The sequence below is a fragment of the Acomys russatus genome, chromosome 3 (genome assembly GCF_903995435.1).
Source record: "Acomys russatus chromosome 3, mAcoRus1.1, whole genome shotgun sequence".
In the NCBI taxonomy this organism is placed as follows: domain Eukaryota; kingdom Metazoa; phylum Chordata; class Mammalia; order Rodentia; family Muridae; genus Acomys; species Acomys russatus.
The window spans coordinates 24,998,298-25,026,207 of record NC_067139.1 but is presented as its reverse complement, the minus strand read 5'-3'; the positions used below and the strand labels follow the sequence as shown (position 1 = coordinate 25,026,207).

Here is a 27,910-nt window from a genome sequence, read left to right as displayed (position 1 = left end):
GTCTCTGCCTGCACCCCACAGTGCTGAGGATACAGACTCACACTGCATCACACCTTGCTTTTACACAAGTGCTGGGGATCTGAACATGGGTCCTCATGTTGCGAGGCAGCCATTCCAGTGACTGGGTTGGATCTCTAGCCCTCCAGCTTTTCCCTAATTATCTTTCTGGAAAGGACTCCTGACCGTGCCACCACTGTGCCTCGCCCTTCACCCTAAGCTGTATGCTTGGCTCTTACCTCTGTGCAGCCACTCATACTCCTCATTACACTATCCCTTTAAACTCTATTTTGCTTCCGTTTTAGCCGAAGACCATTAGATTAAATACTGTACACATTATTATCTCCTAAATGCATTTTCTCAATCAGTTTTAGTGTGCAAGGTCAAAGCCCAATGAGCCAGAATCCCAGCCCTTGAATTGGCTCTGCACCCAAACAACCCAACATCCCCTCCTTCTGGCGTCAGCATTGCTCCCAGAGGGCTGCGATTTTACATCAGTGAAGGATGTATTAATTAAAGCCAATGAAGATGCTCATTTGTTGTAATGAATTTAGCTCTTACAGGCCGTTTTCTTTGGGGTCGCCTCCCTGGATGATGTGCTGAAAAGAATCAGCGGGAGGAAAGACATCAAGTTCATCACATCCTTCAGAGATCTGCTTTTTGCCACATTGGCTTTCCCTATATCCACAGTAAGTGCCCAAATGTGCATCCAACATCATCGTCATATAAAATGGGTGGATGCTTCTCCTGGGACATCAAGGTTGTCTGGGGACTAGTTACTATAACCAGACAGTCTACATTTCCATAAGGCTCCTTCCTGGGGACTGACTACATTGACCAGCGTCACCAGGGAGCAGGGTGCAGGACAGATGGCCATAGCATTAGCTTCCTATCTATGTGAAGGTTTTATGTATGGCCCTTGTTGCAGCCTGGTGGTAAAGCTTAATCAAAATAAAATCAGGTCTCCGTGGCTGTGGGTTTTGCACCCACAAGTTCAACTAAATATGAATCAAAAATATTTGACAAATGGATAAAAATCAAACTAAAAATACTTATAACAACGATGTAACATTTGCATCATACTGGATATTATAAACAGTCTCTAGATGATCTAACACACACAAGGGATGTATACGGGCCCTATGCAAGCATGAGTCCATTACATATAGAGGACTTGAGCATCTGTGGATTGTAGTATCCTTGGCGATGGTAAGGGATGACTGTCTTGGAGGGACAGCCTTGCTTCCATCATGATGACAGGAAGGAGAATCCTAAGAGGGAAAGATGACCCACTTCCCTTCCTATACATCCGGAAACCTATAAAATATAAAATTTGTAAACAAAACAAAACAAAAAAAAACCCCAAAACAAAACAAAACAAAAAAAGAAAGGAAAGAAGAAACAAAGAAAAAGAAAAGAAGACCTCAAAGTTGGGCCACAGAAGAGACACATTAGGAGGGAGTGACAGGTCAGTGCAGAGCATGGGGCAGGTGCTTCATTCGCTGTGTCCAGTGGACAGGAATCGGGCAAAGCAAGCTGTGTACACACAGAAGCTTGTGTTCTGGTGCTCCCCAACTGCTGTTGCTTTGTTCATGCTTCTGTTGGTTAGCTAGGATGGAAACAGACTGAGGTTGCATGTGCTGGCTGCGCAGTGGGGCCTGGGATGAGAGATGACTGCCTCACTCCTCCCTCAGTGCTTCCTGTGGCTCTGAGACTTCAACACTAAATGCAGAAGGAAGCTTCCTACCTCTGTGAGTGCTCAGATGAAGAGAGCACTTAGTGTTCCAGGTTCTTTGTGGAATGCCAACACCTCTATGCTCAGGAACTATAAAGTTCAAGGTTCTGAAAGGAACAATGGAGTCTGTTCATTTTTGCTTGCAAATTGAGCCCATGCATGTTCAGAAGGTAGTGTGATGGGAGAGTTAATAGCCCGCTCCATCCTCTCATCACAGAACACAGAGGGTAGATGCTGGGACATGACATACAAAGGGTGCAGTCAATGCAAGTAAACCCAATGTCTGGGCAATGGAGAGATCTGACTCCCACTGTACCAGCTTATAAATGATCTAGTGCTTAGCGCTACTCCAAGCCTTCTGTTTTTCTTTGCCATGACTACTTAAAGGGAAGAGGGGGCAAGTACACACACACACACACACACACACACACACACACACACACACACACATTCAGATGAGGAGATCATTGATGACAATGAAGGACTTGTGCTCTGTGCATCTTTTGTGTCTGTGTCTTCTCTGCCAGCCATGATGGCCATCATGGCTTTCTCACACATTGCACTCATAGAAGAATCCTCAGAGAGCCAGGACACAGCTCTTTTACAATAAGCATTTCCTACTTCCCTTTATGCCTATAAGAGGTATATACCATAGCCTTCAAACTGCCATCAATTTTTACATTACTACTTCCTTTGTTAGCTTAGAAACCTCTGATGAAAAACAAACATAATAATGATATTTTTGTGTTTTCTTTTCCAGTTTGTGAGTTTGGTATTCTGGACCCTCTTCATTTATGACCGGAGTCTCGTCTACCCCCAGGGCTTGGATGATTACTTCCCAGCATGGACTAACCATGCAATGGTGAGTGGAAGGAAATTAATGAACACAGAAGTCAGTGGCTTCCATACTGACCACTAAAGTGCCTGTGTATGTTTTCAAGGTATTCTTCAATGCCCTCCCGTTCACTCCTGTCTCTTTATCCTGTCACAATTTTAAAAAGTATCCTGAGGAGTGCTAGAGAGATGGATGGTTCAGTGATTAAAAAAAAAAAAAAAACTTGATTTTCCAGACACCTGAGGTTCAATTCCCAGAACCTATGTGGTGGCTTCCAACTGCTTGAATCGACAATTCCAGGGGATCTGATGCCATCTCCTAACCTCCATGGGAATCAGGCATGCATGTGATGCACATACAGACATGCAGGCAAATCTTCACATACAGAAAATAAAAATGAATCTTTTAAAAAGCATACAGATGATGTAAATGGACAAAATCTAGTATTTCACACACAGGGGTCTACTGAAAGCCGAGATGAAGAGCTAAACAGTTGTTATGTTGCTTAGGGAAGTCATTTAAAAGTCATGCTACCAAGAAAGGCGACCTTTGGCAATTCTAAAAAAGAAGTGACTTTTGCCCATGACTAATAATGAAGTTCATTTCCAGGAATGGAATAAAGGAATGTTTAAACAAAAATCTATTCCCATGTCCAAATAATATGTTACTCTAAAGGGCAAAACAGTGGCCACTCACCAAGATTTTTCCAGGACTGTGTACAGCTAACTAGTATTTTCAGGTTTCACTGTGTTTTACCCGCCATGTATTTTTCATTGACGCCAATGCTCTTGAGGAGTTAAACTGAAAGCCCTACCTGTTCTGAGATGGTCAGGTCACTGGAGTCTAAAGACTCATCTGTGACCCAGACAAGCAGGGCTAGCAAGCTGTGTCATCCTCCACTGCAGTGCTGGGCCTGAGTTCTTAGAGCTGTGTATATAAAGTCTCCCTGGGCAACCCTGGATCAACTCCTCAATACTTACAGCTGTGTTTTCACATTACTGGGCAGTTTAAATAGGAAGAGCTTAGATTCTAAGAAACAAGGCGTGTAAAACTCAGGAGACCCCATAAGGGTGTAAAACTCCCAAGTTCACCCAAAGACTTTTTTTCTGCCCTTGAAAGATCCTGTTGTTTCAAACCTCATGGCAATGAACGTGGAAAAGCCTCTCTGCCCACTATTACTACCCCATATACCCCACACTCAGAAAAAAACCTGTTTTAATATTTTGCTGTGAGAGACACTGACTATTGGCTGAGTACTGTTCTCTGGTTTCTGGAATAATTTAGTGTACAAGATCAAAATCTACATATTAAGTTGCCCCTCCTCCCAGTGTCTTGTCTTGACTAGTTTTTGTTAGTATTCATCTGGGAAGCCTTCATAGTGAATATTTCCAATGTGGATAGATGGTGGGGGTGGTATTTTTATTCATGTATATGTACCTGTGAGCTTGTGGGGTATGTGTGTGTGTGTGTGTGTGTGTGTGTGTGTGTGTGTGTGTGCATGCCTGTGGTGCCCAGAGATTGATATCGAACGTCTCTGTCAGTTACTTGCCACCTGGTTTTTTGAGACAGGGTCTTGGACAGAACCTGGAGCTCACTGATTTAGTTGGGCTGACTGGCCAATGAGCTTCCAGGGATCCACCCCTCCCCAACCCCAGCCTTTAGTACTCTCTGCCCCCAGTGCTGAGGTTGCAGACACAAGCTACCCTGCCCACCTATTTGTGGGTGCCCAGGAGCCAAGCTCAGATCCTCATGCTTGTAGCGCAGAGTTGCCAACTTGAGCCATCTCTGGTTCCATTTTTTAAAATGTCAAGTTCCTTGAATATGAGCTGATTTAATGCACATGCCCTTCTTTAGATGAGTACCACAATTTTGAGTTTTACAAATAAAAGGGGGGGGGGAAATCTGGGAGACTATTATGTCACTGGCCTGGGGCCAGCAATCTGTCAAGCATGGCTCTTCTAGGGTGGTGATCCTGTGATACAAGACTAATTTGCTATTGCCTTTTACCAGTTAAATCTAGAACTTGCACTTTCTGATTCAGCTTTACATTTCCCTGGGGGGGAAAAAAATCAAAAAGCTTAATTAATATGGAAAAGTGAGAATTTTCACTTAGGAAAAAAAATCGTGACTCCCTGTTTGTATGCCAATAACCAAAACTTGGGACAGAGTGAGGGGGCAGGAAGCATGCACCTGCTGGGGCTGGATGCTGCTCCCACAGGTTGAAAGGCAGAGTCTTGAATGCTCTTTTTATCTGGAGCCAAACCCACTCACTGAGCACACTCCCCAGGCTTTGTAAGCTCAGCTGGTTTCCCCACAATGACTCCCAGCTCCCTCCCTCTCTGAATCCCACTTTCTGCTTAGATTCTCTCCAGTCAGTTGAGATGGTGATGCCCAACCCTAGTGACCTTGATAAGTAAACAGCCATATGGATGGTTGATCATTTGAGAAGTGAAGAACTGGATGATACAGTACATCATATCCGTGAGCCAATTATTAACAGCAAGACAGATGCTGTACTGTAGAGATGCTTAAGTATTTTTTGTGCCTGTCCCACCTGGAAGAGGGGTGTCAGAAATCTGCCCCTTGGCCTTTGATTGTCCTAGTCATCTTCCTCCCTTAGGGAGACCTGGCAAGTACCAAAGGAGGTGGACAGTTTGAATTAGGGAAGAAGAGGAGGAGGCAGCCTGCCATTGGTTAAACACCGATGTTTCCATGTTTCTCTTCATTTAATTGGAGAAAAATATCAAAAAAAACAAAACAAAACAACAACAACAATCAGCAAGGCCTCGTGGGGTTCCTAATAGAATCATCTCCAGGCATCCTGCTTCTCTTTAGCCTTGGCTCCAAATTGAGTCTTTGCAGCTACATCTCATTCATGTACCCAGACTGTTGTCTCCTCTGGCTATTTTCTGTGCTTACTAGTACATCTTTCTAGCCCGATGCTTCAAGGATGCTCTTTGTCAGATTCTTACACAGTGGTGGTTGGTTAAGGGCTAGCAAGATGGCTCAGTTGGTGAAGTTCTTGCTTGAAAAGAATGAGGACTCGGTTCCATTCCTCACTACCACAGGCTCTGTGAGAGATGGTATCTCGAAAAAAAACAACAACAACAACAAAAAACCCCAAAAACACGTGCTGTGCTGGCTAGTTTTATGTCAAATTGACACAAGCTATAGATATAGACATCTGAGAGGAGGGAAACCTTGATTGAGTTCCCCGATAAGACTGGACTGTAGGCAAACCTATAAATCATTTTCTTGACTAGTGATTGATGAGGGAGGGCCCAGTCCATTGTAGGTGGTACCAATGCTAGGTTGGCTGTCTTGGGTTCTATAAGAAAGCAGGCTGAGCAAGCCATGGGGAGCAAGCTAGTAAGCAGCACTTCTTTATGGGCTCTGTCAGCTCCTGCCTCCAGGTTCCTGCCCCACTTGAGTTCCTGTTCTGACCTCCTTCTGTGATGATATAGAAGCATAAGCCAAATTTGTTCTTTCCTCCCCAAGTTGCTTTTGGTCATGGTGTTTCATCATAGCAATGTTAACTTGAAGACAAGCCAAATCCAAATGAGAAAGATGCCTAACATGGACCTCCAGCTTTCACATGCATATGCACAAATATGTATATTCCCATGTACACATCTATAAGAATATGTACATATATGCCCTCCAGTCAAAACACTGAAAAATATTACAAGGGAATGAAGAAATAGCTTAGTCACAGTGTTTGCCACAGTAGCATGAAGATCTAGTTGGATCCCGAGATCCATGTAGTAAACCCCGGATGCTGCTGCACATGCCTGTAACCCAGGGCTGGAAAGGCAAAGATGGGAAGATTCCTGGAGCCAGTCTAGCCAATCAGTGAGCACTAGCTTCACTGACAGACCCAATCACCAAAAAGAAAGATGGAGTACAATTGAAGAAGGTAACCGTATACTGACCTCTGGCTTCCATGCACATACACTAACAGGTACACACACACACACACACACACACACACACACACACACACACACACACACACACAGTTCATATGTAGAATGGTCTCCAAAGACCGACCTAGACCTGGGTACTTAGGGCCTTTCTGTTAGCAAAGGATGGAGCACTGAAGAGATGGGTACGGGTGGGAGGCCATGAGGTTACTGGTGAGCATGCTCATCGAAGGGATTGTACAATCCTAGCTTCTGGGCTCTTTCTTCTGGCCATGAGATAGCAGTAGGAGATTTGATATTTATGAATTTTCTCTCCACATGCTCCCTGGCATGCTATGTTGCTTTTCTATGTTGAAAGACCCCTCGGAATCTATGAGCCCCAATAAACCTTTTTCTCTTTACAAGCTGCCATCTCAGGCATTTGTTATCGCAGTGGGGAGCTGAGTAGCTTGCAGGTTAATTTGTCAACACTCCCAGTCTCCCCAGTGCCCTTCTAAGACAAACCAAAGAAAAGGACTCATTGCTGGGAAGCGCACTAGAGGGATGAGGGGCATTTGGCCTAGGTGCTTCTGTGTGGGACCAAACTGCTCCCTCCCTTACTACCCCGCCTTTCTCTCGGCCATATGACAACCATGGCATCACCAGTGCCTTGTAGTCCTGAAAGATTCTTTGACTTCACAGTATCCCCTATGCTGACTCGATGTTAGCTTTCTTTTTGCAATTGTTTTCTTGTCCACTCCTCTGTGATGTTGTCTCTGGTTTTGTGGCACTCTCCTCTGGCCCCGTATATTTCTAGGACTCTAATTGAGTCTTTGGGATCTTCCTGCCCAAGGTTCTGACTTACTGGAAATGTGTGGTTTCTGTTATGGTCAACAGACATTTTCCTGTCCCCGTTACATTTTCAGTCCAAATAATAATCTCAGAGAGATGCTCGCATCTCCCTTGGTCAGATTGCCTGAGCTGGGGACAGCCTGGTCGCCTTAGATGAAGTATATCAACCAGACTGTGTTAGTGCTGAGCAGTTCTCTGGCCTTTGTACAAGAAGGACAGGAACAGCAAAGTAAGTATTCCTTTAGGGCCTGCCAGGGAAGCACTAACTCCTCAGGTCTTATCTAAATGCATCCTAAAATTAGAACCAGAGCAGACAGATTTAAATAGCAGGAAGAGGATTCAGAAGCTGAGAAATAATGACCCCATCCTGCACTGGAGGGGAGCTAGAGAAAGTATTTCTCTGGAAATCAACCTGAATTGTTCAAGTTGAAAAGAAGAGTGGAATAGATCAGAGCTCTGCCTAAGCCCCCGCTGCTGCATTAGGAAACCATGCATAATTATCTAGAATGTAGTGCCCAAGTACTGTAAAAACTGCCAAAGACAGCACACGTGGAAGCCATTATCATGTAAAATATGAGAATCCCAGCCAGGACCCATCACACTAATCTTTCTCCACTCCCATAGTCTGAGACCCATGTGGCTCAGTACGTATGAATAGGGCCTTAGAAACAACCTCCTCCCAGTCAGAGAGAGCTGGCTCTCTGAACTAGAGGAAGAACCAAATATGACTTCCTTATTTCCTGGCTATGTGCTCCTTTGTTCATTTGAAAATGATCATTAAACACTGCTATGTGTGTGGTACTGGTGAGTTTAAGCTATCAAGTGTACTTCTAGAGGACATGTGTGTTGATGGGCTGGCCCTCGGGTATGGTGCTGCAGAGGGCTGCCTACATCAAGAGATTCCTGAGCTCATGGAGATGAACATAGAGGAAGTAAACCAGTAGAGTGTGCCCTGTAGAAGATCTTGTCTCTGCACGCTGCTTTTGGTTTCGCTGCTTCCTGGCTGCTACGAGGGAGGCGATTTTGTGCTTGCCCCCTCAATTTTCTACCATGATCTTCTGCTTCGTCACCGTGGAGTAAAAAAACATGGGCCCAAATCAGTCCTTCATCCTTTAAATTGCTTCTCTCTCCTATTTTGTTATGGTGAATGAAGTTAAGTAACACAGGTGATATGAATAATATTTGACAAGAGTTTTGCCATTCAGTGATTTTTTTTTTTTTTTGAATTCTGATTGAGCCTACTACGTACAGGAGGGGGGGGAGAGGAGAGAGAGGAGGGAGGGAGGGAGGGCAGGAGGGAGGGGAAAGAGAGGAGAGAAAGAGAGAGGGAGGAAGGGAGAGAGAGAGAGAAGAGGAGAGGAGAGGGGCGAAAACAGCAGTAAACATTAACACAAAACACTGGTTTAAATGGTGACATGTACTGGTATATAATTCTTGACTGACAAGTATGTTCTGGGCACCGGAAGCCCAGGTGGATAGCCTAGAGACCTTTTTCTCCTATTTCTCTCTCCCACCCATAAGCTTCGTAGGAGATGTCTGGGCTACAAAGTGCCCATTAGTGCTTCCCAAGGAGTGAAGACATCCCTCGTGGGCATGTCCGCCACAGCTGGCTGACCTTGGTTTCCAGGCCTTTTAAACTCCTGGCTCTCCCTTCTTGGTTCCTCACCCTACATCCACCCACCCTCTTTGGACACAGGTCACCCACAGCCTGGACATTTCTCGATGTCTGCTTGTTTTCGAACTTTCGGGGACATCTCCCGTGAACCTGAGTCTCAGGAATGACATAAATATCTATTAAATTAATGCACGATTTAAGGAGGCCTCAGACCATCACCATGGCAGTGACTGTTGGCCTCTGCATGAGAATATCCAACAACTGAACACATGCTAGGAACAGAGCCTCATGTGATATCCAAAAAGTGGCTCAAAACACAAAGATAAAAATCAAGAGTCATTTATTTAAAAATATCAAAATTATACACTTAGCACTGTTTTGTTTTGTTTTTTATGTCATCATGGAACAGCATGAGAAATGTGAAGTAAAGCTGTTAATATTGACAAATTTAAAATACACGCACTGTGTCTAACAACTCCGTATTCTCTAGATAATAAACATAATGCTAGGCAAGGCATTTGATTTTAACCCGAGGAGAGACTAAAAAATACCTGAGGTGGGCTGCTCTTTAAGAAGAGGTTGGTTTAGCGCACAGTTTGGGAGGCTGGAAGTTCCAGCAGCAGAGCAGAGATTCTGGGTGAAGGCTCCACTGAAAGTAATGGGCTTGTGTGCCAAAGCGCATTACGTCATCTGCCAAGAAGCTACAGAGAGTCAGCCGTCAGCTCCACTTGCTCTGGAGAGATCGGCCTTAATTCCTCCAAAGAGCAGAACCTCCAATGACGTAAGAACCACTGCCTTATAGGCCCCACTACTTTGCACATCACCATACATGGTGGGACGAAACTTCCAACATATGAAACCGTGAGGTGCACATTCAAATAACACACAACTCATAACAATCAGCAAAGCCCTTTGACCATGTGAAGCAACAGCCCCCAAGGCTTCCAGGAAATAGGGTGTAGACATCTTTGGGGAACCATCATTCCATCACTACGTTTTAGGATGGTAACACACTTACTGCAAACACTCTCTCGAGTTTGCAAAGCTTCTCCCAGCTAGACAAAGGGAGCGGCGTTGTTGAAGCTTCTGGTTAGTAAACTGTAGTCAGATACCGTCTTTTTAAAAACTCGCACACTGCCCATGTAAAGAAGAAAGGGTGCTGCGTAATTTGACAATGACACGATGGTACAGGTGAGAAAGTGGTGACAGAAGAAAAGGGAACTGGCTTGGGAAGGGGGAAGTTGAATCTTGAGGGATATTGTTAAAGTGAGCTCCCATCGCATGGGTTGATAATGTCAGGTTCTAGTTTGTTTTCTTTTGTTTTGTTTTATTTTGTTTCCCTCCAGAAGTTTCTTTTTTCCTTCAGCTTCGCCTACCAGTCCCTGCTCACTAAAGGGAACTGTTTATTGTCAGCTTTCCAAAGGTCTAATGGAAGCCTTTCATGGCATCCCATGAGGTGGCCTTAGAAAGGCCTAGTGAAGAAGTGGCCTTGTCTCTCCTCCATCACCTCCCCTCTGTGCATGTGCCTCTGTATCTCTTCTTCTATACAGTCACTGATCAGATCAGTTTAACCATGTCCTGAGACTCCACAAAAAACAAAACAAAACAAAACAAAACAAAACTAAGTAAATACTATTTATCTTGGCAAGAACAGAAGGATCAAGTAAAGAAGGTGGGGGGGGGGCGATGCTGATGTAGCTCAGCGATAGAGCATTTACCTGGCATGTGGAATGCTTGAAGTTGGGTTGCGGGTGGAGAGTCCTATGTGGTAAGTGCTGAGGAACTTTAATGCTTAGAACTGGGTATCTTTGGTGTTGGTTGGGTGGTTATCCTATAGGCAAAGGAGATTGATAGCAGATTTTGAGCTTGGAATGGTCCATGTACATGAGTCTTAGTCATTAAAGAGTTAAATAAAGGGGAGGGGTTCTTCAAAGGTGTTGTCAACACACATGGTGAGTTTGTGATGGGGAACTCTAATGTGGCCATCTAGAAGACTCAGAAGCTCTCTCCAAATCTCAGATTCCACATTTGTTTTTCTAATGGGAATTCTGGGAAGAGACACTACAGTTTTTTGTTTGTTTGTTTTTGGTTTTGTTTTTGGTCTTGTATTAAATCTTGTTAACTCCAGAGAAAAGAACAAGAGACTAAAAAAATCTATTTGTATGACATTCTTAAAATAGCAGCCGTGGTCCTATTCTTAAATGAATATGGTGTTGCTGAACATTTGCTTATAGTCTGCTGGTGACGTCACAGTGCCAGCTAGCTGCTATCAAATAGTGATGATTCATCTTGCCTTGTGTTGCTTCCTGGAGGAACAAGTGTGGTGTAGAATCAGAACTAAAATGCCCCCCAACTCTCCATGCTGAACACCTGGCAAAAGGGGAGCAGACGAGGAAGCTGAAGCTGAGCTGTGACAAGCTAGATCTGGCTCATCACCCTGAGCCATAAACATAAGTTTTCTCTGACACTTTTACACTTAATACATCTTTTCCTCAAGGCCCATCAGTCACTAGGAAGAGCTGTTTCTCTGCCCTGCACAGTCCATAGGTGTTGCATGGTTTTCCTTTACTCCTTGGTTTGCTCTTACTAAAACTATTTTCTGATAGTTACAGATTTGCATACAAATGCAAGAAATGCTACAAATCTTTAGTACCTTTTGCCCAGTTCCACAAGGGGTATTTTTTTCTCTCTCTTTGTCTCTGTCTCTGTCTCTGTCTGTCTCTGTCTGTCTGTCTGTCTGTCTGTCTGTCTCTCTCTCTCTCTCTTCCTCCCTCCCTCTGTGTGTGTATGTGTGTGTGTGTGTATTGCTGTGTATCCATCCCTGTGGACCTGTGTGCATGTGTGCTGTAATGTGCATGTTTCTCATGTCTGTTCTCAGTGTCCACCCTGCTTGAAGGAGGCTCTTGTTCAGCTCTGCATGTCTGAGCTAGTTGGTTCTGAATATGGGGTTCTCCTATCTCTGCCTCCCATCTCCTGAAAACGCTGGGATTACAGATGTGCTCCACCATGTGTGACAAGCTTGTACGTGTGTCTTCTGGAGACTTGAACATAGGCCCTTACACTTGCACCCAGAGCCCTCTCTCCAGTCACCCTCTGCCCCCATGCATCTTTAAATGTGTCATCTATTGAAGAATGTGGACTGTCTTTGAGTCATAAACTCAGAGGCAACCATTTCACAATCACTGCTGCTCCCAATCTGTTGTTCCACGAAATTCTAAAATGTTTTCTGGCCATTTTCTACTCTAGATTAGTGTCTTAATCTACTTTCCCTTGTTATAACAGAACACTGGAGACTAAGCTAGCTGTTTATTTTAAAAGGGGGGGGGGAGGGTTATTCAGCCCACAGTCTTGGAGACTGGGCAGTTCAAGATTAGGTGGCTGTACCTAGTGAAGGCCTTAGGCTAACATACACAGATAGCATCAAACAATGAATCTGAGTGAGAAATTGGCAACCCGGCATATGGGGGGCAGGCTCCAGATACATTGTATGAATGTATGTTACAAAGAGTAGACTAATCCACTCTTGAAAGAGCCAGTCCAGTCACTTGAGAAAGAGTAGAATCCTTCTCAAAGGCCCCAACACTGCTAGGCTGGGCACCAGGCGTCACAAGCATTTTGGCAAGAAGGGGCGTGTTCAAAGCACAGCAGTTGTGTTTACGCTGTGAAAAGGAAATGCGACTTAAACTGTGAGCAGACAGCAGTGCTATGAAAGAACTCCTTCTGTGAGTCCGGGAGACTGGGCGTTGGTGGAGTCTGTGAGTGGACACTCCTGAGGCCACAGGACACACCACAGGGAAGACGGGAAGAGCCTAAAGCTGAGCATGTGTCGGGAGCCCTAGCTCAGAGAAGTCCCGCTGTTAACCAAGCCCCAACAGCTATTCCAACAGTACCTTAGGCCTAGTCACAGCGGTGTGGCTAGGGTTGAGCATTGCTTAGAAACACTTTCTCACCAGCCTTCCTTCCATTTTTTATTTGATTTCCCAACCTAATGTGGGTTACTCTGTCCCCCAGCATCCACCTGAGAGACTTTGAGAAGCCAGATGAGCACTTACAAACTTAGCAGTGACACCAGCAACTCAACTTGCCTTTGGCAACAGTTGCTTGTATGGCAAGAACTATACCATACTTGCAAATGGAAGGGCATCTACTAATGCCTGCCTCAAGATTACCGTCCACTGCAGGATTTCTGTCACTAGAATCAAGCAGGCATTCACTAGGCCTATTTTCTTCATCTCTGGAGAGCAGAAGCCAGGAGAGCATCAGCTTGCCTGTTTGTTTGTTTGCTTGCTTGCTTTGGAGTTGTTGGTTTGCTTTTTTTCTCCCCCTGTTTGTTTTCTCTTTTAATCCCAATTCAGAGACCTTCCAATTTGTGCTGGAGTGGCCTGCTTTCAAAGTTCAAATGACTCTCGCGTGTTTATCAACAGGCTGCTTTCATACAAGTGACAGGTTTTTAAAAACTGCATCTCATTTTCAAAATCAAGGTCAAAGGGTTTCAAAAGTCATCCAAACCATGTAGATGTCTTCTGAGAAACTGCAGGAATTTAAGTAATTGAAATCCTTCAGTGTGCTTGAGGGCTTGCTGGTGGAGGCCTCCTCCTGTGTGAATCAACCAGGCCCCACTTCCATGGCAACCATGTATGACACCCCCCAAAAAAGGAAGAATGACTTTGCTGGAGTCTACCAGGAGGCAGACACTTGCAACAGCAGATCCTGGACCTCTCTGAAATACCAAGAGACAAAAATAACAAGCTAAGTAGGTAGGAGAGACCAAACGTCCCACAATGTGGAAGCAAGTGAAAGTGCCCAAGAGAGAGCAGCAGCCTGGTGTGTGGGCTGGGTAGACTCCCCAGCCAGACTTGAATGGACGCCCCACCCCTTCCTGATAAGCAGCCAATTCACTCTCAAAGCTTAATGTCCCCAGAGACAGGCACGCTGGGAGTGCTGCAGAGGCCTAGCCTTGAACATGGCTGCTGCTGCCCCTCACCTACCGCACCACAGCACCCACCCAACCTTTGCCTCTCCACCTCCCCTGCCCACCACACATCACTGTGCCTAATTGGGAATTCTACCTCCTCCCCTCTCCTGGGTTGCCAGGCAGCAGGATAATCCTGCTGAGCGTTACCCAGTAGGCCCCTGGATGGTCTAAAAGAATTGCCAGAGGATCCCAGTGCCTGCATGGGTTCATAGTTCTCCGTGCTTTGTGACCTGGGTTTCTCAACTCCCAGCTCATGCTTTCTCCTAACCTGTGACTCAGATACCTCACGTTTGCACAAATGGCCTCGCTTTGCCATCCCGTGGCCGAGTCTCACCAGCTCTGTTGAGATCACTGCTAGCCTTCCTTCCACTGATGTTGTGGTTCAGATGGTCACTCTAAGGCCCACTTTGGAAACAATCCCCAGTGCAGCAGCACTGAGAGGTTAGGTTTTCACGCGCTAGTTGAGCTGTGAGAGTGACACTTCCTAAATGCATCCATTGGACTTAGTAAGAACACAACCAAGTGAACTGTGAGGATGGGTCCCTAAAAAAGGATGTTTGGCTTTCCCTCTCTGCCCTTAGCGTGTTCCTTCACCCCCTCTCCCACCTACTTTTCATAGATATAGCAAGAAGTCGTTCACCAGACGCAGAGCCAAGCACTGTAAGAAATTAGCTTCTTTATAAGTTACACAGACTCTGGGATTCTGTTACAAAAATACCAAATGGCTAAGACAGCTGGCTTCTCCCCTCACCCAGCATCTTCACTTATTTGCTGGATCCATCCTCTTCTAGAATATTTGATTCAAGCAAAGCTCAAGAAGAGTGAAGAAACGGGGCACGGGCAAGAACTTTCCCCGGGAAGCATGCTAAGCCATGCGAAAGACAGGAATGTGTGCCAGAGGCTGGGAAGTGTGAGGAAGAACTGCTCCAGCCTGGAATTTTCTTCATAAGCTCGGGGATTCTCTAGAGTGCTGCGTGCACACCTGTCATCTTCTAACAGCCACGGGCAGCAAACAGGAGTCTACACTTAGAGAGGAGTACCTCCATCAATGCGAATCCCTCAGGTATGTGCTGAAGCCTCCCCTCAAAGAAGCCGTTATCAAATTCTGCTGGTCTCCGTACAAAGGAGATAGGAACGCTAATGGTCCCAACCAGGGATGGCAAACAGGCAGGGACTTCTGCCTGCAGGGACCACTACTGCTTGTCTCCCCCACCCCTCGGGTCACGTGATGCTAGCAGATGAGCATGTCATGAGACTTTCTTTCTTTCTTTCTTTTTTTTTTTTTTTAGCCTAGTTCATGCTCAACAATAAGTATTCTTTGGTAGGAATGATTGGCAGAGATATTAAAACACTTAGCCTGTCAAACAGCATTTAATAAAGGCCCTTTGTCTCCAATCAGCACAGAGAGTCGAGTTCAAGGCTTATATGTGGGAACATTTTAATTAATATGCACAGTTATGCTGACATATTTTAAAATAATACTTCATAATCCTGTGTCAGAGATGGTAGCATTAAATTGTCATTGTGAGCACAGAAGGTGGAAGCTTGGCAAAAGGGGCTGCTTGAGGAATATTTGTTGAAGGATACTTGGCAGCTGTAGTATGGGGTTATATGTCCGACTGAAGGTGGGTTTTGGTTTTAGTAGTTCCTTTTTCTTTTTGCACTGAGGTGTTTTCTTGACGTGTAGAACATGAGGTAAATATGGGAGCATCATTATATACAAGTCATTAGGAAACAGGCTGTGCGATAAACTGATTTCCTTCCTCCATGTGCGTTAAAGGTGTATTTGGGCGAAGAGATTGAAAAGGATAAATCACTAGGAATGAAAACAGTGTGGCTCAGTCACTCCCTAAAGTTTACACCAAGGCCAATGAAAACAATCCCCCTATGTCTAAGTCACAGGGAAATAAATGTCTCAAGCACTTACAAGTTTATCTTTCTTCTCATAAAAAAAGAAGTTGATAAGTGCTAAGAAACCTTGATTTTGATCTGTTCTAGTCACTTTCTTATTGATATAACCAAATGCCTTACAATAAGTGTGTATTAGGGCTTATAGTCTGAGGGGTCATATGACGTCACTGTGGGGAAGGCACAGTGGCAGAGCGGGACAGATGGTTACCCTGCACTGGCTGTCAGGAAGCAATGGGTGAACAGGAAATGGAGCTTGAATGTAAAACCCCAAGGTTTGTCTTCTGTGGCCCTCCAGCAAGGCTCCACCTCCTAAAGGTTCCAGAACCTTCCCAAATAAGGTCACCAGCTAAGGACCAAGTGTTCAAACACATGAGCCTATGGGGGAAGATTTTTACAAGCCACAACATGATGGTCTTTCTGCCATTTCTTGCCTGGTTTTGAGAAAGTTGTTAAATTCGTCAGAGTGTTGGGTTCCTTAAGGCAAGGGAAGTGTGTTGACCCACTTTAAGCCTCTGAAATGTACTGAGAGCAAATGAAACATTATATACGGGACCAGAGAAATGGTTCATCGGGTGGGACATTGTGTAAGCGTGAGGACCTGAGTGCAAATCCCCCAGTACCAGTGTGAACATCGGAGTAGTGTGGCTGCACACATCCGTAACCCCAGCAGTGGAGGAAAGGAAGGGGACAGAGGCACACAGATCCTTTGGGCTCATTGGCCAAAAATGAGAGACCTTGTCTCAATAAGTAAATAATTAGATGATAGAAGGGTAGATAGATAGATTATAGATAGATAGATAGATAGATAGATAGATAGCAACTCTAGCTGAAAAGAGAGACCTTGTTTCAATAAGTAAATAAGTAGATGATAGATAGATAGATGATAGATAAATAGCTAGCTAGCTAGATGATAGATAAATAGATAGAGAGAGAGAGAGAGAGAGAGAGAGAGAGAGAGAGAGAAAGAAAGGCAGATGAAGAGGGATAGAGCAAGGTTGCTGTTGTTGAGTCCTGGCTACATATATACAGACATGGGTGAGCATACCTGCACATACACATACATATACCCTCTGACACACCCAATAATATGTGCAACACTTGGATTATAGTTATGTAATGAATGAAGTCAAACTGAGGTCAACTTGGAATTGCCCAGCTTCGATAAAAATAATTTATATTTTGGTGGACCTTTTCTAATCACCTGCTCTTGCTCCCAAATAAATGACACAGAGGCCTATTAGATTTATTAATAAGCTTTAGGTTCAATAATGGGACAGATAAGATCTATATATATCCTTTAAGCCAGTCTGGCTACTTCCCAGTCACACAGACCAAGTTGTTTTAGCATACTGGTCCCCCCTGGGGTGTTTCTGCTTCATCAGGCCACGTCCTTCGTCTCTTCCTCACCTCCCCTTCCTCCTCTTATGGTCCCATCCTGAGACTCAAAGACTGAAAACAGAAGCTCTGCCTACTTCTCTTCTGCCCAGTTACAGGCTGTCCAGCTTTTTTAATTGACCAATCAGAGATAATTGGAGAACAAAGTTTACACAACGTTGATCAGTGTATGACGTGACAATACCCTCATCTGAACTGAAGCTATAGATCTCAGGGCCCAGAATTTAGCATTTGAATACACAGAGCACCAGACCAACCTCCAACACAGCTTCTTCCCTGTTCTCTACATTGCACGGAGAGCTGGAAACCACCCAGTTCCAAACATCCCTTCTCCCAAGATGTCTGAGCAAAAGGCCTTCCCACAGGACCCAAAGAAGTAGAGTTCACTATTGTCCAGCAGAAGTGGACGACAGGTGTATGGAATACTGCAGACCTGAGGCTAACCATGGCTCCTGGATAAACATGTGGAGGAGACACACCTCCCACAGCGGGCAGCTGAGGCCGTGGTGGCAGCTCATGGAGGCCTTGACACTCAGTTACAGCATCTGATGGAGAACTCCCTCTTCCATAGGCGTTTCCCTGATTTTACCATCTTGTGTTCTTACAATAGTTGCCTAACCTTCCTGTCCTTGTAGGCTTAGACTCCTTGAATAGACTTTCATCTTTCTCAGGGGAATCCTGTTGCCACATGATCTGTTGCACACTTCTAAATCATATCCGTGGTGTTTTAAATCTTTTTTTTACACTTCTCCAAAATCTGTGGTGGTGCATGTGCATGTGGGCTTGAGTGTGCATGCGTGCACAGATGTGCTTACTCATGTATGTAAGTATGGCTACACGTGTGTGTGTGTGTGTGTGTGTGTGTGTGTGTGTGTGTGTGTGTGAGAGAGAGAGAGAGAGAGAGAGAGAGAGAGAGAGAGAGAGAGAGAGAGAGAGAGAGAGAGAGTTTGGACTTCCCCCTTTTACCTTTCTTGGAACAGGGGCACTTGCTCATTGCTGTGTGCAGCAGGTTAGCTGAGCAGACAGCCTCCAAACCTCTTGTCTCCTCCCAATACCTGCTCCCACGGCTGACTTTTTGTGGGTTCAGGGCATCCAAGCTCAGCTCCTCGGTGGGACCTAAAATCAGGCACTTTCCCTGTCGAGCCACCTTGCCCCACTATTCATTTACGTTTTAAAAGTTAACCTACAGAATAGCGGGTTTTATTAGCGTATGGAGAAAGGGATCCACAGTTAAAGGGACCAGAACCCAAACTTTCATCTCTGCTGTATCCTAGAAAAGCAGCCTGAACAGGAAAAACTCTCATTAAGAAAAAGACACCTCAAATGTTGAATAAAACATTTCGGAAAAATAAATCTTTTTTAAATGCTTGGCTTACAGACAAGAAAGTAATAGAAATTTCCCAAAGCTAAAATAAAATGAAAAGATAACAAAAAAGTGAGATAAAGGCAATATTTGAAGAGACAATTACTGTGTTTTAGAGTCTAAGAACAATGACTCATGGGGGCGGGGAAGGGGAGGGAGACTTCCACAGGGGACTAAGAGGCAGGCTAGATGCCTCTCCCCCAGCCCCTGAGTGACATGACGCCACACCACCTCAGGTGAAGGAAGGCCCTGGGCAGTCATTCCAGTCTTGGAATCTAGAGTCAATTAATGAAGACTAGAAATAGCTGGGGGAGGTCGCTTATGTACCAATCATGCTCAGACTCTTTCCTATTATTACCCCCTAAACAGTCAGGATGGCAGCTACTTACATAGGATTTACATTGTGTTGGCTATTGTGAGTACTGTTAATATGACTCAAAGTGGGGAGAATGTTGTACATACATTCCAAGTCAGTGTCATAGTTTTTTTTTTTTTTTTTTTTTAGCTAGCTAGATGACTCTGAATGGAGGTGACTGCCACCAAGCTTTATAACCCGATTCCAGTCCTATGTCTCATCTGGTAAAGAAGAGAAGTGACTGACTCCCACAAGTTGTTCTCTGACCTCCACATACACAGCATTGCGCATGCACGCACCAACCGCCCCCCCCGACACACACACACACACACACACACACACAGACACACACAGACACACACATACACACCTCCCCTGAAAAAAGTAGACTGAAAAAAAAGAAAAGAAAATGTCATATGGGGGGGGGGGTCAGATATATGTCCTATATATCAAATATTTACCTTATGGTTCATAACAGTAGCAAATTACAGTCATGAGGAAATGATAAAATAATTTTATAGCTGGGCTTACTACAATATGAGGAACTGTATTATATTAAAGGGTCACAGCATTAGGAAGGTCAAGAACCACTGTTTAGGCAAAGGATTTGAGTGTCTAAATATTTTGGTATTCAAAGAGGTCCTGTAGCCAGGGTCTTGTGGACACTGAGGGACCAGCATACTGTCAGATTTGGGGATGTGTTTCAGCTACAAAGATAGGATAATAGCTTTCTGGTCCTGAGAAGGAAAAGAAAAGAAAAGAAAATGGATTTAAGACAATATGGTGCGGAGTCTCCTGTCTTGGGGTCTTACCTGCCCCCTCTAAGAGTGTAGTGGGCAGACGATAGAGGGACACTGAGACCATCAGCTGCAGGAGGGAGTAACCTAGAGAACCTATGGGCATTGCAGCCTGTGCTCTCAGCAAGCTTTGGGTGGCAGTCAAGAGAGGTGGTAAGTGTCACAGCTTTGCGTTCTCAGCAAGCTTCAAGGTGCCAATGGAGAGATGTTGGTGAGGGTTATTGAAGGAGAGATAAACCTGTTTTTTAGGATCCCAAGTGCAGGATTGGAATGGTCTTGTGAGAGAACAGGTGATATTAATCCACTAGAAGACCAACCACCTCGTGCGGGAGCTTGATTGTTGCCAGCTGAAAAGATCCCATGAACAGACTCAGGGAGGAAATATATAAATGAGCCCAGAACTAGAGGCAAGGCTTTTTGGAGACTTCGGATACTTTTGGCTGTTCATCACTCCACTTCGAGACGCTCCTAGAGAGAACCGCTTGAGGGAAGGCTTCGGGGCTCCGGCTCCTGCTGAGGTTCCTGGTTCTGGTTACTCCAGATTCCAGCAGAAGAAATCCTGCTGATCACGCCAGGAGAATTGTTCCTCGGAACTGATATCCTTACAGTTTTGTTATTGTGTTCCTTAATCCTCTTTTCCTATTGTGGTGGTTAGTCGGGTTATAAGTGACGTACGCTCGGTTAATAAGTTGTAATAAAATATATTGGTTAAAAAAACAGAGTCTACAGGTTATATAGCTGGAGAGACATCCAAGGGCTTCAGGTTGCCAACCCAGAGCATGTCTACAAGAAAGCAGGTCGTCCGTTGGCATGGCGGGAGTGGCAGGCCTTCTTCTAAGGCAAGGCTTCAAGGCTGGAGACAGCTGTAGGAACAAATGCTCTTCTGCAGCCAAGGCAGTAGTCCCCCTGCCTGTGGCTGCAGGCTAAGTCCTAGAGGCTGGGCCAATGGGAGCCTGAGTTCCCTGCCTGTGGCAGCAAGCCCCTTAAGAGCTTGAAGCCACTCTTCCTTCCCTAGAGAACCTGTGGGTGCCAAGCCTCTGAGATCCTGGCCTTCAGCTAAAGGCAGGATTCAGTGAAAGGTTGGACTCCACTGGAAGTGGGGTCTAAACTTCCTTTTCTTCCTCCTCTGTTGTGCATGTCAATGAGATTGCTTCCCTAAGACTCCTGGGTTGAGCTGTATAGAGCCAAGTGAATTCCTATTAGATGAATGGGATTGTATGCAAATAAGGCAAAAAATAGAACCAATCAAGAAAGAGCTATCAAACCTGGAAGAAAAGAAGAAGGAGAAAAAGAGCACTTACCAGACAAGTCTGGGTCTAGCCTTCTGCCTCTGCTGTAGTGGAGTAGTAAGAGCTTAGCTGCAAAAAGCAGTTTTCCTAGGTTCTATGACTTCCGGATTGATTCCCTTTGCACCAAAGCCTCTGCCAGGGGCTAAGGCACTCTTGTTAGGGAAGCAGTCGGACCTTCAGCCCTTGAAGGCTATGTTCTGTTTCCTCTCTCCATCACACTGGGCCCTCTTCCTGTCTAGCTGTATTTCTTCGCTCCTGGCTGCCACTTCTCTGTCAGGTTGGATCACTGGTGTCTCCATATCCTCAGGACTTGAACCTGTTGGTCCATTTTGGGGCCCTGCTAAAATGGCACATAATGGCCACCTTAGAACTTGGGAGGCTGAGGCGGGAGCACCGTGAGTTTGAGACCAGGCACACAGCGAATCCTTGTCTCAAAACCAAAACAACACAAACAGGAGCTCCCCCCCACCCCAAAAAAAAGATAGCACGGGCACTAAGTGCTCATATACCCTCACCAAAGGGTGCACTTATGGAAAAGGAATGAGAGCTCAGAAGGGGAATTTAAGAAAACTCCCCAGGTTGCTGAGAAGAATATGGATTCAGTGCTTAGTGTGTCTGTTAAACCTGTCTGATGTGTCATTTAGCTCTGATGTTCCTGTGTTGATATTTTGTCCGGGTGCTCTTAGTATGTGTGAGTGAGGTCTCCATGTGACCCAGTGTTCTTGTGTGACGCTAATCTGTGCTTCCACATCAAGTAGAGTTTGTTGTGTGAAGCCTGTTGCATCACCACCCCATATATGTAAGTTTTGGATTATGAACCCTCTTGATGGATTGTTCCTATCATCAATATCAAGCTACTTTTTTCATCTCTTCTCGTTTAGGTTTGAAATCTACTTTGTCCAATGTTAATACTATGGTATCTGCTTGATTTCTATGGCTGCATTTTTTTTTTTTTTTTTTTTAGGTACATTTTTCCAGCCTCCTCCTATTTACTCTTGGGTTGTATAGGAGGATGTTTCTTGTAGGCAACAAATAGAGGTACTTATTTTTAAAACCAGCCTGATGGGAGAATTGAGGTCATTAAATCCAGAGTTAATATTGAAACCCATGCATTCGTTCCTGTCATTTGTTCCTTTTGTAATATTTGAGGCTTCCCAGAGACTAACTGCTGTATTTCCATTGCTAGAACAGGCTTTGCATCCTGTGCTCTTATGGATGTTCGTCTCTTCCTTCATTTTGTAGGGTTTCTTTGAGTGTCTTCTTCAATGATGCCTTAATGGTCATGAGTCCCTTTCCCTTTCTGAGTGGACATGTCCAGACTGGCCATTTTCATACCCAAGCCTATTCTGGGCCTTTCCAACTTGGGAATTGCACCCATATTCTCCTAATTGCTTAGGGCAGAATCCAGAAGTGGAATTATGGTTTTAAGGCTTTCTGGAGCTACATTGTAAGACTGTCTTATAAAGACAAAAATAAGCTGCGGAGAGAGGCTCATACCTGTAATAGCAACATTTAGAAGGCCAAAGCAGGAGGGTTTCTGTGGATTTAAGGCCACTCTCAGCTACATAATGAGTTTCAGACAAACCAGGGCCATGGAATGACATTCTATCTGGAGAACAGATGTCATTCGTTGTCATCATGTTTTGTGAAATAAGCCAGATGCAGAAAGTTGTATACTTTCCTTCATCGGTGGATTCTAGATTCTAAATAAATAAAAGCTATATACATATATGACATGAAAGCAGAAGTAAAAGCTGGGGGAAGTCCAGGCTTGCCTAGAACTTTCTATGTAGACCATGCTGGCCTCAAATTCACAAAGACCCTCTTGCCTCTCCTCCAAGTGCTGGATGTAGTCACCAGTGTGAGTCACCAGTAACTGGTGAGTTATAGGTGTCCTTGAAGTCCTTCCTACACCAGGACCTTTTCCCACGCTGTCCTTCTTACCTGGAATCCTTCTCATGTGCTCTTGCACGGCGCTGTCTATGTTCCCAAACATTCTTAAACCTGACGTCTGAATGGCCGCCCCTGATTCTGCCTGCGTTCCCATGCACAGTTTCTCAGTCTTCTTCACAACACACAGTATATAGAGAGTGTTGCCCATCTGTCAAGTCTGCAAGAGTGGCGATGTTTGCCTTTGTATCTTAAGCACCTTGCAGATCATGCAATGCGTAATAGACAATGAAGGTATTGAACGTAAGAAAGAAGATGTTACTGCTTAGTTTCTTTGCTTCCTTGTAATCTTGACTGACCCTCAAGAGTCTTCTTCTTTGTGGACATGGTAGGGTGTGATGAGATCAAGTAGTGCTGGAGGCAGAATAGAAGTTGTACTGTGGAGGCAATTGATAGTTTTGACGTTGGGGAGAGGGGTTGTTCCTTTTGTACAGAAATTTTGTAATAAAATTCTACTAAATTCCCTAGTACCCTGAAATAGCTAAGGATACTTTGTGGTTCCACCTGAGTGAGACCTGGTATATTTGAGGTTGGTTCATGTTTAAGACAAGAACAATGCCATGGTTACAGCATCCGTTTTGTTGAAAGAAGAATAGCATCCATGGTGGTTTGGATCGTGGTTCTAAGGCAGATCATTTAGTGGAGACTTTTGCTGATCTCCAATTGGCTTGCTTATCACCATTGCCCAGTATACACTAGGAAGCAACATTCACGTAGCCCAGGAGAGTTCGAAAAGCCGTTAAGGAAGAGAAGTGGAGTGACTGAGAACAAAGTCAGAAGGGAAACACGATCCCGGAGGTCACCAGATTAATGAGATGTGGTCGAAGGGTTGAAAGTAGAAACATCTTTTCTCTGTGTGTGAACAGGTGTGAATAGCCCATTTCCTTCCCTTGGGCAATGGCTGGGTCAGAACTGACACTAAGGCTTGTACTCCGTATATAAGCAGGGGTTCTAACAATGGGTAACCTGTGGGGACATGTTGTATGGAGGAAGTGAACCCTTGACAGATGCAGCTTCACCGGGAGGAACCAGTTCTTTGGTAGCCTCCACAGAGCCACTGCCTGGTCATCAAGGACTTCTTATTTTAAGAACAGAATTTTAAGAAAAGCCTCACAAGAGTTCAGCCTTTCACTTCCCTTGCAAGGAACAGATGCTACCAGTGAGGACTCAGACTTGAAAGCCGAACACACAGCACGCAGAGGACTGCACAGGAGTTTTTGTTGAATTGTGTTTCCTGCATCTGGAAACCAAAAAGTTCATGGGGTATTCCAGACACCTTACCAAGTGTGTTTTGGGTATATCATCTCCAGACACACATGCAGGCGCCTAAGAGGTACATGTTACTGTTCTTTGTTGAGCAGGTGTTTCATAACCTTTGGAGCCTTTCGAGTTCTCTAAGAAAACCAGGAGAAGGGAAGTAAATCAACTTTCTGGGTAATCGGATCCTGGTACCAGTGTCCCAGGCATGCTTTTTCAGGAGTGTGGAGGGTTCTGAAAGCAATCTTGTCACCAATTTAACTTGCACATAGGTCCACAAATAAGAGTGAAGTCAGTCTCAGGGTTCATGGGACAGCTGGAAATGACAGTGTGGCAGTGGTCCATATCTAAGAGTGCCGTAAACAGGAGGTTGACACCCAGTGGTCCTCTGCGTAAGAAGGGTAGGATTCACTGTGGAGGGACGACGATCAGCGTAGGGATGCAGGCACCAACTTAGGACAGTCTTCTTACTTCTGTACCCAGTCAGTTTGGTGCTGTGTCTTTGTGGTATGGTATGGTGTGTGTGTGTGTGTGTGTGTGTGTGTGTGTGTGTGCGGGTGCGCGCATGTGCGCGCGCGTGCGCATTTGAGTTTGCATGTACAAATGTGTGCACGTGTGTGGAGACCAGAGGGTTTCTTCCTCAATCACTCTTCACATTAGCTTTTGAAACAAGGTCTTGACTGAACCTAGAGCCTTCTCATTTGGATAAGCTGACTGGCTGGGAAGCCCCAGGGATTCTCCTGTCTCGACCCACCAATGGGATCATGAGCCTATGATGTTGTACCCCACTTGTATGGATGCTGGGGGTCTAAATCCACATCCTAATGCTTATTCCATCTGACCCTCACCTCCATCTGACCCTTAACTCTTTGCTACTATGGAATTTGCTCTCCAGAGGACATATAATAATGCCTGGAGGCAATTTTGATTGTAACATGGGGAGTGTCATTCTGTGTCAGGCCTGGGTAGTCTGGGTAGCCTGGGTAGCCTGGGTTCCTCCACTGGCAGGCCAGTCCAGGCACTGTTTGCTTCTGTTTGGGAAAAGAGGGACCTCAAGATCAAAGGTACTAGTTCTTTCTTGGGAGCAGCAAAGAGCACTCAGGGAAATGCCTGTGCACTAGGTGAGGCTACCAGTCTCATGGCAGATGGTGGAAACTGAGTTTTCCACTAGGTGTTATAGTTTTTTTAAAATGAGATTGCTGGTACCAGACAGCAGTGGAAACTTGGGTGTTCCAAAAGCCTGTGTTGGTACCCCAGTGTTACAGCCTTTCAGTTAAGCTTCTGTATAAATGGCAGAAGCCTGAAAGCAACTGGAAGGCAGATCCAGCGACATGTAAGTCTGGTGAGATGCAGGTCCAGCGAGATGCAGGTCCAGTGAGATGCAGGTCCAGTGAGCAAGCACCTAGCTCACAGTGATGGGACAGGCTTCAGCTGCTGCCTGCCCATGACATGCTGGTGAAGAGCAGAGGCAACCAAGGCCTGGGAGGTGGGGGTGAGATCCAGAGGCTCAAAACAACCTTCAAGGAGGAGGAGAGCCCTTCCTTTCCCCAGAATAAATGACAAGTCTCAGTCTTTCATGGTGGAGGAATGAAGTGAGAGAGCAAGCAAGTCTTTCTTTCAAGAATCAGGGTGTTATAAACCTTGGGTAGTGGGAGAGGCTTGGGGCCTGAATGTGTTTGATTCGCTGGGGCTATGGATGAGAGCGATGCTTGATCTACAGGTAACAAAACAGCCCTATCATAAGAGGGAAAAGCACTACTTAATTATCCTATGCATGGAGGAAGATCTCCAGGTACAGTAAAAGGTCATTGGTTGAAATGCAACAAACACACCAAGACATCTTATTCGCATAGTGTGTGTATCTCTAGGAATCCCAAGGTACTTGCTGAATAGGTTTCTTATTAAGAAAGGGTGAGGCCTGTAATCTTCTCTGAGGGGATGTGACTCTCCTTAGGGGATCTGAGGCTCCCCAGATCAGTAGGAGAGGGAACCCGGCTGAGAAAGGGAGTTTTATACAGAACTCAGAGCTTTCTGGAAATGCCAGACTTAGGCCTTAATAGAAGGCTTCCACGGGGAGTAGGGACTGTGTTACTGACAACTGGTGTGTTTAAGCCAAGGTTGGTGCTTGGCATCCTGTGATGCACAGGGGAACCCCCAACATAAGGATGATTTTTTTCCCTAAAATGTCAATAGTGTGGAGCTTGAGCAGTGTTGTTTCACTGTGATTGTTCCTCATTCCACATACTCATCCCTTCTCTCTCTACTGTAACTTTAAAAAATTTGCTTTTTCATACCGAGAGTCCCAGTTATTTGTCTTTATCTAAGTGTTTCTTGAGTACCCAACATCAGACTGTGTAGCTTCAGTTTAATATCCTATACACAGCCATTTTTTGTTTTGTTTTGTTTTGAGAAATTTTTTTTTCCAGAGGAAAAAAAAGCCTTTATAATTTCAAAAATAGTTTAAGAAAGGTAGTTATCTAATATAACCATTTTGAAACAAGACAAAAACCCAAGCACAATTTGGTAACCACTTCTGAATGGCTTCTGAAGATCTGGCTAGGAGGCCAAAACTACTGAAGAAAGATCCCCAAGTATTTTAAGACAGATTTTGACCCAGGGAGCCTCGAACAAGAAGTGAGCAAGTCTTTGAATTAAACAAAGACATGTCCATTTGTTGTGGTCTCCAATTACTCACTGCCATGTTTCCTACCACTGTCTAATGTTTTCAGAGCTTCTACTACATACGAGTTTAAAAGCAGGCTGGCGCTAGGGTGACAGGGTAGGTTTGAAACAAGTGCAAGTTTAAATTCATTAATATTATATTTCAGTTGCTTTGAAGGTTGAATTTAGAACTGTATCTTTTGAGATACTAGACGGCTAGTGAATGGCGACATTCCTCAGGCCCCACTCTCAGCCTTCCTCCTCTCCACTGGCAAGACCTCAACAAAAAGCACATAGACAGAGCCTAACCCTAAACCAACTGATTGTGTGCATTTAGGAAAATCAGCAATGAGCAATGGCTATTCGTGCAGAGCAGCTAGAGAACTCTATCAGAATAGGATGATCAATCAGTCAGCATGAGGAAGGGAGGAAAAACAGAGGGAGTGGATCGCTCGTGAGATCTGCCTTGAGGAGGACTTAGGACTGTGCTCCAAAATCTGTGCTTACAGGGTGCTTTCTCCAATCACTGTTGTCTCCCAAGGAAACCACCTGTGTTCATGTCCTGAGTTCTTTGCTGATGATGGGGTAATGGGATACTGGAGAGGAAATGATGTTGCCTGGAGGACACAGTGCCTACAAAGCAAGCCAAACCCCAATGCTTGCTAAACTCCCCTCTGTGTTAAGAGCAACCTGTCATCAAATCAGAGCAGCCGTGTAGGGAATTTCCTGTCTGTCTCTTGTTGCTTTATGTATATGTGTGCCCCATGGAGCCAGGCAAGAGATCATGGAAGAAGAACAGTAAGAGAAGAGGGATAGAAAAACTATTCAACAAAGCCACCTGGTCCAGCCTCAGGATAAATACAGCCCAGGTAGTCCCAGGACAGACCAAGAACTCTGTATGTTTTTGAGTCTTCCAACTTCCTGCAAGGGTGTTGGTTCTAAATGTCAGTACGATTGGTTGAGCCTACAGTGTAGTTGTCATGGCGTGGGCACCATGGGTATTAAGTGGCCTAAGCCTAAG

General features: G+C 45.0%; 1 protein-coding gene across 3 annotated transcripts in view; it reads left to right on the top strand.

Moving 5' to 3' along the window:
- The window catches only part of Adtrp (androgen dependent TFPI regulating protein), a 90,694-nt gene that overhangs the window by 38,455 nt on the left and 24,329 nt on the right, over positions 1-27,910 (top strand). For all 3 annotated transcript variants that reach the window (XM_051170454.1, XM_051170462.1, XM_051170446.1), the window contains 2 exons: positions 552-686; positions 2,493-2,594. In XM_051170454.1, coding sequence (XP_051026411.1) covers positions 552-686; positions 2,493-2,594 — 237 coding nt within the window. The remainder of the gene's footprint in view (positions 1-551; positions 687-2,492; positions 2,595-27,910) is intronic.